The 9,255-nt window shown below is 41.8% G+C and overlaps 1 protein-coding gene across 2 annotated transcripts in view; it reads right to left on the reverse strand.

The window, feature by feature from the left end:
* sntb1 (syntrophin, basic 1) overlaps positions 1–7,625 on the reverse strand; it is a 46,674-nt gene extending 39,049 nt beyond the window's left edge. The window contains exons 1-2 of one of the 2 annotated variants that reach the window (XM_036596316.1): positions 7,277–7,625; positions 4,310–4,598 (exon numbers count right to left, since the gene is read on the reverse strand). In XM_036596316.1, coding sequence (XP_036452209.1) covers positions 4,310–4,598; positions 7,277–7,477 — 490 coding nt within the window. In that variant the 5' untranslated portion in view covers positions 7,478–7,625. The remainder of the gene's footprint in view (positions 1–4,309; positions 4,599–7,276) is intronic. The other variant, XM_036596307.1, reaches the window with a different exon arrangement.
* Positions 7,626–9,255: the final 1,630 nt, after the last annotated feature.

The raw sequence follows: 9,255 nt of genomic DNA on the forward strand, positions 1-9,255 counted from the left end.
ATTCTTATCTGAGCCAGGCTCATCCACATTGCTCACAGACATTCCTGCATGTCTAGATGTCCACAAGTGAAGCACCGTAACACAGTGATACGGTCAGAATTACTCATCAGGTCACGTCGTCTCCACAGCCCTGTCACACACTCAACCAGACCACAAGCTGATCTGAAACCAGACAGGAGCTCAGACTCCACGGATCTGGTCATCAGATTGTGACTAAACAATGAGTAGGACACATCTGTGTCCACTGAAGCTCAGGGGAAAGCCCAGGTGCGGAACTGGGACGATTTTTTTTTCCTGAGCGCCGTTGGAGAGCTCAAGGCCAAAGGAGGTCAAAATACAACAATACGGCAGGACGGGCCGCTGTGGAAATGATTAACACGTACGCGGTCAGAGCGAGGGTCAGACGGAGCTCCCCTCACAGCCAGTGTGGAGGAAACAGTCTGAGAAGACTGTAACTGCGGAGTTCAGAAGATCAAACAGAAAGCTCTTACAGGAAACGCGGGCCGTTCTCCAACCCTAATCCACTTAATCTAGAACATACACAGACCAGCAGGAGTTACGGCACTGAGTTGCACCCTGAACAGTAGGGCTGCTCGATTCTGGCAAAAATCACAATCACGATTATTTTGATTAATACTGAGATCACGATTATTTAACACGATTACTCTGCTGCTGGAAACATGCATTTATTGAACTTTTGAACTTTAAAAAAATTATTGAATTTAGATTAGATTGAAGTTAGATTTACGCCAAAACACTGCACTTTAAGCTGCCACCGGCATGAGAAGTGCTATATAAATAAAAGACTATATGATTATTATTATTATTATTAAAATGTATTGTATTTGTAAATTGTGATTTGAAGGCATCTGAATGTAAATTTATTAAAGTGTAAAAATAAAAAAGTTATTTTTGGACTGTGCTGAGTTTTGTTTTCAGATGTGCACATTTGCATTTTCCCTACATTTCATACTTTTTATTCATTTAGATCAACTTGTACATGTTTGCGTTTCACTTTTCTACGTGCAAATTTTTGGCACTCTAATCGCTCAGTGATTTAACTCTAACGTCTCACTGATTTAACACTATTGTCTCACTGATTTAACTCTAATCTCTCATTGATTTAACTCTAATCTCTCATTGATTTAACTCTAGTGTCTCACTGATTTAACACTATTGTCTCACTGATTTAACTCTAATCTCTCATTGATTTAACTCTAATCTCTCATTGATTTAACTCTAGTGTCTCACTGATTTAACACTATTGTCTCACTGATTTAACTCTAATCTCTCATTGATTTAACTCTAGTGTCTCACTGATTTATCTCTATTGTCTCACTGATTTAACTCTATTGTCTCACTGATTTAACTCTAATCTCTCACTGATTTAACTCTAGTGTCTCACTGATTAAACTCTATTGTCTCACTGATTTAACTCTAGTGTCTCACTGATTTAACTATTGTCTCACTGATTAAACTCTATTGTCTCACTGATTTAACTATTGTCTCACTGATTTAACTCTGTCTTACCGATTTAACTCGAGTTTATAGTGTTAATATTAGAATAAAATGTGAAACGACTCAGTGTTTTTAAGACAGTAGAATGACGTTATTATTTTCAATTTTCTTTCAAAAATCATATTTAAACGCTGTATTGCTGATTTTGTGGGCGGAGTCAGTGGTATAAAACAAAAGCACAGTGTAATCTGTCTTTAAATGGAACATGGAATAATTTCAGCATTAGTTTATATTAGCATAAAATAAGCACATCCGTGTTTGTGCTGCACAAATGATTAATATTATTGTTATTTTCTAATTAAATGTGAGTTCGGCTGAACAGACACGCCCAAGATGAAACTGATCAGTGGGTGAAATTTGCATGCGGTCATTTTTCAATCAGATTTGACCGTGTCCTGATATCGCCCAGCCGCTAGTCTGCTCTATTGCTGATCTGTAACAGCCTGGTTCCTCTTCTGAGATCGGCTCATTAAAGCGTAATTCTCTAATACGGCGCTGCTGTAATCTCTGATTTACATTCCTGCAGGTTGTTAACCTCCCGCTAACGCGCTCCCGAGTTCAGTGACACTCAACACTCCCGAATGTACGAGCCTTAATGAGCTCCGACACACCCAGCGCTGGAGCCCATTCAGCCGCCGTGTCGCAACACCGGTCAGCTTATCTGCCTTCATGTGACCAAAACAGGTTTGCACTGGACCGCAGAGCAGCTGCACTCTGAAAGTATGCTAACAAGATCGCAAACAGATATGAAACGGCACTGAACACTCACCAGCACAGAGAACAACCCCCCACCCCTATCCCCCCCACCCCGGCAACTGCCCCCGAATTCCCCAGAACAGCTTACAACACTGCAACAGTGTATTCACCGAAACTCAACCACACAGTATCCCACATATACAGATCACTATCAGATCATATTCAGCTCAGCATTAATAAACTTCATATGCTAGCATTCATTACATTAACAAGTCAGTATTAATAAAAGTAATAACTTAGTATTAATAAAGTTAATGATTCCACTAAGTTAGCATTAATAAACAAGTCAGTATTAATAAAAGTAATAACTTAGTATTAATAAAGGTAATGATCCCACTAAGTTAGCATTAATAAACAAGTCAGTTTTAATAAAAGTAATAACTTAGTATTAATAAAGTTAATGATCCCACTAAGTTAGCATTAAGTTAATAAGTCAGTATTAATAAAAGTAATAACTTAGTATTAATAAAGTTAATTATCCCACTAAGTTAGCATTAATAAAGTTAATAAACCAATTAAATATTTAAGCATTACTAACATTGTAATAAGAAGGTAAATTTCAGCTCAGAGAGAGAACATTCTCATATTTTGATCATTTTTTATGTGCTGTTTGTTAATAAGGTCAGTCGTGATGAGGTGAGTGATAGCAGTGTTTCAGCTCTGCACTGATGATCTGATTAAATTTCCTGTTTTTAAATTAAGCATTTAAAGGAGAATTTCATAAATTCTTCAGAACCCCCATAACTCAGTGTGTGAGATGTAAACAGAGAGATTCAGAGTGGTTTGGTATGAAATGGTTCAGATGTCTTTACAGTGGTGGTGATAGGAACCAGGGGTCGCCATGACTACAACACAGATATAGACATTTTATTTACTATCCAGAACCACCAGTGAACCTACACGTGTTCATAGCTGTAATGCAGTCCTGGCACATGATTCTGCAGCAGGTTCTCTCAAAAATTGCAAGTTTGTAATAAAACTGTAGACATTTTTAGACAAAACAGAACCTGTAGTGCCACATATAAAAACACTATAATAATAAAAATAAAAACAATAATAACAATAATAAACCTACAATTATAGTGATTTTATTCAGTGTTTTGCAAACTGCGCTGCACTAAATCCAGTTAAACAGGACTAATTATGCTCACTTTGTAATGAAACGTGTAGTTTACATCTTAACCACTGAAATATGCTGAAATTTTGAGAAATGGGTGGAATTCTCCTTAAATACTGAGCCTCTATAGCTTAGTAGTAATTATATTTAATATATATGAAGATGAATGTTATTCAATGAAGAAAAGTCAGGAAAATGATTGTAGCAGATCAGTCAGTCAGTGATCTTTAGGTACTGACGATATACATGATATGATCAGAAAAACACATTGATCAAGATAACGATAAAATATTGTCATTTCCTCATATGGAAATTAAATGTAGCTCTGGGAAATGAGGACACATTGACATCCAGAGCATAGACTTTTGAAAAATGTTGACACTTTAAAAGAGTTTGTAATATTTTATGTTAAATGATGTTTTGAAAATGCTTGTATACAAAATAAGCTCCACATTTCTGCAGTCAAATTTTTGTAAGAAAGATGAAGAAAGTGCTCTCACACTTATTCTGGGAGAACATCCAGCAGCACCGAGACTCTGATCTAGACCTGCAAGAGTTCTATACGTCATTAGTGACATATTTATTCTTAAAAACTGGATTTTATACATTAAACCGCCAAAACCAAATCATAAAACAGTGTCTCAGTCATCAGGCAGTGAATTCATAACCACTTCATGTAGGAACTTTCTGTGAGGGAGCTTTTAGAGGTGGACGTCTGGTTCCTATCACCACCACTGTGAACAGTTCTGACTCTAAGTTTCTCTAGAACAGAGCGTTTCACACCAAACCACTCTGAATGACTCTGTGTACATCTTAACCGTTTAATTATGCAGGAATTTGGGAAATTTGGTGGACCGTTTTTGCCATTTTAGCTTATTTATCAGAGCTGAGGCTCCTGGTTCTTTTCCCTGTTCTCACCTTCCAGTGTGACCTCTCTGCCGGCCCTCTTCAGGCCCTGCACAGCCTCGTCGTGCGTGGCGTCCCGCAGGTTCACTCCGTTCACCGACAGAATGGCGTCCCCCACGTAGAGCGCCTGCGTCTGGTCGGCCGCCAGACCCCTGAAGATCTTACTGATGAGGATCGGCATCTTGTTCTCCTTCCCTCCTTTGATGCTGATGCCGAGCCCCCCCACGTCCTGCTTCACCACCTTAACGCAGCGCTTCCGGTTAGCGATGGTCTCCGGCACGCGCTCCTCCGCCTCCGCGAGCTGAGAACAGAGCAGATCACCGGGTTCGTTATCAACACCAGACAACACAGACCAGCAGACACGGGTGTCACACTAAATTAGCAGTACTAAGGTTAATAAATTAACATTGCAAAGGTTAACAATCAGCACTCAGTAGCAGTAACGCTAACCAATCAGCACTCAGTAGCAGTAGCGCTAACCAATCAGCACTCAGTAGCAGTAACGCTAACCAGTCGGCACTCAGTAGCAGTAGCGCTAACCAGTCGGCACTCAGTAGCAGTAACGCTAACCAATCGGCACTCAGTAGCAGTAACGCTAACCAATCAGCACTCAGTAGCAGTAACGCTAACCAATCGGCACTCAGTAGCAGTAACGCTAACCAATCAGCACTCAGTAGCAGTAACGCTAACCAGTCGGCACTCAGTAGCAGTAGCGCTAACCAGTCGGCACTCAGTAGCAGTAACGCTAACCAATCGGCACTCAGTAGCAGTAACGCTAACCAATCGGCACTCAGTAGCAGTAATGCTAACCAGTCAGCACTCAGTAGCAATAATGCTAACCAGTCAGCACTCAGTAGCAGTATTGATAACCAATCAGCACTCAGTAGCAGTAGTGCTAACCAGTCAGCACTCAGTAGCAATAATGCTAACCAGTCAGCACTCAGTAGCAGTACTGATAACCAATCAGCACTCAGTAGCAGTAATGCTAACCAATCGGCACTTAAATATCAGTAACGCTAACCAATCAGCACTCAGTAGCAGTAATGCTAACCAGTCAGCACTCAGTAGCAGTAATGCCAGCCAATCAGCACTCAGTAGCAATAATGCTAACCAGTCAGCACTCAGTAGCAGTAATGCTAACCAATCAGTGCTCAGTAGCAGTAATGCTAACCAATCAGCACTCAGTAGCAGTAATGCTAATCAGTCAGCACTCAGTAGCAGTAATGCTAACCAATCAGCACTCAGTAGCAGTAATGCTAATCAGTCAGCGCTCAGTAGCAGTAATGCTAACCAATCAGCACTTAGTAGCAGTAATGAGTTTTCTTTGCCTTATTAGTGAAATTCTTTCTTCTACTGTCTAAATTAAAGGAAAGCTCTGAGTGATTAGAAACTATTTTAACTTGTCATTTTTAGCCGTTTAGCTACATTCACTCCCATTCATTGAGGACTCGCAGGCGCCCTCTGCTGTTCAGCAGTCCTGGTTTTGATATAACAGGGGAAACAGGAAGAGGCCGGACTCCTCATAAACCGGCTCTGATTCAGCAGCGTAGTACGCACTTTATCTCCACCACCGTGAAACAGTACGCTCCGTTTTTGTTCGTAGATAACTGTTCCTACTAGAGATGGAATAACGCAGCTGTGCTTTCGCCACAAACAGACAATGATCGCAAAGACCAAAGACTGTTTCCCTCTCAAACTGACTGCACAACACAGGGATCAGATAAAAACAAGCACACGAGTGATTCCTCACCAGGATTTTTTACTTTATCGGGAATGCATCTGATTTGTGCTTGGCGTCAGTGAAACCATGGCAACCAACGGTCAGTCAGAGTTCAGAAATGCCCATAAGCGATGAGCGGCCAGCGATTTGGGGCGACAAGAGGTGAAAAGTCGCTGCCGGTGGGAACACAGGGCTGGAACTAAACAGGCTGTTTTTGTTACTGCGCCTTTAAAATATGTAAATGAGCTCTGTCCTGATCGGCCGTGCCTCATTTAAACAGCAGAGCTCAAACACTCCATATCACTTCAGTGTGTAGTGTGAGTAAGCAGGGCTAAACTTCTGCAGGACGACTGGGTGGATGTACAGTAAATGATGTAAAAGATGTAAATCTGTTGGTTTTTGTGACATCACAGAAACAGTGACACACACGGCTGTTCTGCAGTTTAGTTTCCATATATGGACTGTAGAGTGAAGCACGTTTTAAACCTTTAACAGTGTTTACAAGCTGGATTAAACTCTCATTTCAAAATATTGTTATGAAGATATGTACAAATACACCAATAAATAAATAAACATATAGATAAATATGCAAATATTTACTGCAATCATTTTCATCACTTCTCTGAACTAAATAACATTCATATTCATATTTATTAGATATTATAATTACTACTAAGCTACAGTGGCTCAGTGTTTAAGGAGAATTCCACCCATTTCTCAAAATGCCAGCATAGTTAAGTGGTTAAGATGTAAACAGAGCCGTTCAGAGTGGTTTGGTGTGAAACGCTCCGTTCTAGAGAAACTTACATTACTACATGAAATGGTTATGAATTCACTGCCTGATGACTGAGACACTGTTTTATGGTAGTTTAGAGAACTTAAACTCCATTCATGGTGGAGGGATACATGCAGGGCGCTGTGAGGCAAAATAGTCCCCAAAGAAAACTTATTATTTCAGATTTTCCACTATTTTCCATCATCAACATTCCATATGAACTCAGAAGACTCGTGTAGGTTCACTGGTGGTTCTGGATAGTAAATAAAATGTCTATATCTGTGTTGTAGTCATGGCGACCCCTGGTTCCTATCACCACCACTGTAAAGACATCAGAACCATTTCACACCAAACCACCCTGAATAACTCTGTTTACACCGCACACACTGAATTATGGGGGAATTTTGAAATATCGGTGGAGTCCCCCTTTAACATTACAATGTCAATGTCGATTCTAAGGATCATCGATTTGGTCCCTCCCTACCGTGAACGCGCCGCGCGCTCCACCGTCCGCCTCCCCGTTCGCATGCTCGTGCCCGTGCGCGTGCCCGTTCTCCTCGCAGCTTAGTATCAGCGCCTCTCCGCTCAGGCTCGCCAGCACGCGGTGCCACCGTTCCCGCACGAGCACCTCCACGAAGCCGCTCCTGTGCGCGCGCTGAGCGGGACCCGCCGCCGCTACCGCCATGCTGGAGTCATCCTGCCACGCGCTTTCGTCAGAGTTATTGATTAAGGCTGATCAATGCTGATTGAGGCGCGCGAAGCTCCCTCGCACTCCTCAGAGCTGCTGCTCAAACTTTCAGCGGCAGCGCGAGACTCTGAGCCTCCGACTTCACAGCTCAGCTGCTCCGCCCACCTGCTTTCGGACAGGCCCCGCCCTCCTGCGCTCTGATTGGATAGAAGTTTGTAAACTTATACTGTTTTTCCCGCTTGTTTTAAGACAGGCCGTACCCCCCTGTGCTCTGATTGGATAGAAGTTTATAAACGTTTCTTCTGCTTATTTTGTGATATGCCACGCCCCCTGTGCGCTGATGGGATAGAGGAATCTGCTCACATGCAGCCGGGTACGAAGTACTAGCCAATCTGAGCACAGGAGGGCGGGGACTGTCGTAAAACGGGTGGGAAAAAAACAGTATAAACTTCTAGTGCAGGAGGGCGGAATGCTGCTAACCAATGAACTGTCTTACTGTAAATAAATAAATACATACTCTGCCAGCCAATCTGAGCGCAGGACACCATTACTTGCCAACAAATCGTTGTAGTATGTTTTAAAAATAAATTTTGATTTATTCATAGTTCAGGATTGTTATACACCAAAAATCCTGTAGTTTGACTTCTACTAGATAATTAACAATATAGTAATCAGAATGTTTGGAGTGTATGGAGTGTATGAAGTGTTTGGAGCGTATGGAGTGTTTGGAGTGTATGAAGTGTTTGGAGCGTATGGAGTGTATGGAGTGTATGAAGTGTTTGGACTGTATGGAGTGTTTGGAGTGAATGGAGTGATTGGAATGTATGGAGTGTTTAGAGTGTTTGGACTGTTTGGAGTGTATGGAGTGATTGGTATGTATGGAGTGTTTAGAGTGTTTGGAGTGTATAGAGTGTTTGGAGTGTATGGAGTGTATGATGTTTGGAGTGTTTGGAGTGTTTGAAGTGTATGGAGTGTATGGAGTGTTTGGAGTGTATGGAGTGTTTGGAGTGTTTGAAGTGTATGGAGTGTATGGACTGTATGGAGCGTTTGGAGTGTATGGAGTGTTTGGAGTGCATGGAGTGTTTGGACTGTATGGAGCGTTTGGAGTGTATAGAGTGTTTGGACTGTATGGAGCGTTTGGAGTGTATGGAGTGTTTGGAGTGTTTGGACTGTATGGAGCGTTTGGAGTGTTTGGAGTGTATGGAGTATTTGGAGTGTATGGAGCGTTTGGAGTGTTTGGAGCGTTTGGAGTGTATGGAGTGTTTGGACTGTATGGAGTTTATGGAGTGTTTGGAGTGTATGGAGTGATTGGAGTGTATGGAGTGTTTAGAGTGTTAGGAGTGTTTGAAGTGTATAGAGTGTTTGGACTGTATGGAGCGTTTGGAGTGTTTGGAGTGTATGGAGTATTTGGAGTGTATGGAGCGTTTGGAGTGTTTGGAGCGTTTGGAGTGTATGGAGTGTATGGAGTGTTTGGAGTGTATGGAGTTTATGGAGTGTTTGGAGTGTATGGAGTGTTTGGAGTGTTTGGAGTGTATGGAGTGTACGGAGTGTATGGAGTGTATGGAGTGTTTGGAGTGTAGGGACTGTATGGAGTGTATGGAGTGTTTGGACTGTATGGAGCGTTTGGAGTGTTTGGAGTGTAGGGACTGTATGGAGTGTTTGGAGTGTATGGAGTGATTGGAGTGTATGGAGTGTTTGGAGTGTTTGGAGTGTTTGAAGTGTATGGAATGTATGGAGTGTTTGGAGTGTATGGAGTGTTTGGAGTGTTCGGAGTG

The sequence above is a fragment of the Colossoma macropomum genome, unplaced genomic scaffold (assembly GCF_904425465.1).
Source record: "Colossoma macropomum unplaced genomic scaffold, Colossoma_macropomum, whole genome shotgun sequence".
Taxonomy (NCBI): domain Eukaryota; kingdom Metazoa; phylum Chordata; class Actinopteri; order Characiformes; family Serrasalmidae; genus Colossoma; species Colossoma macropomum.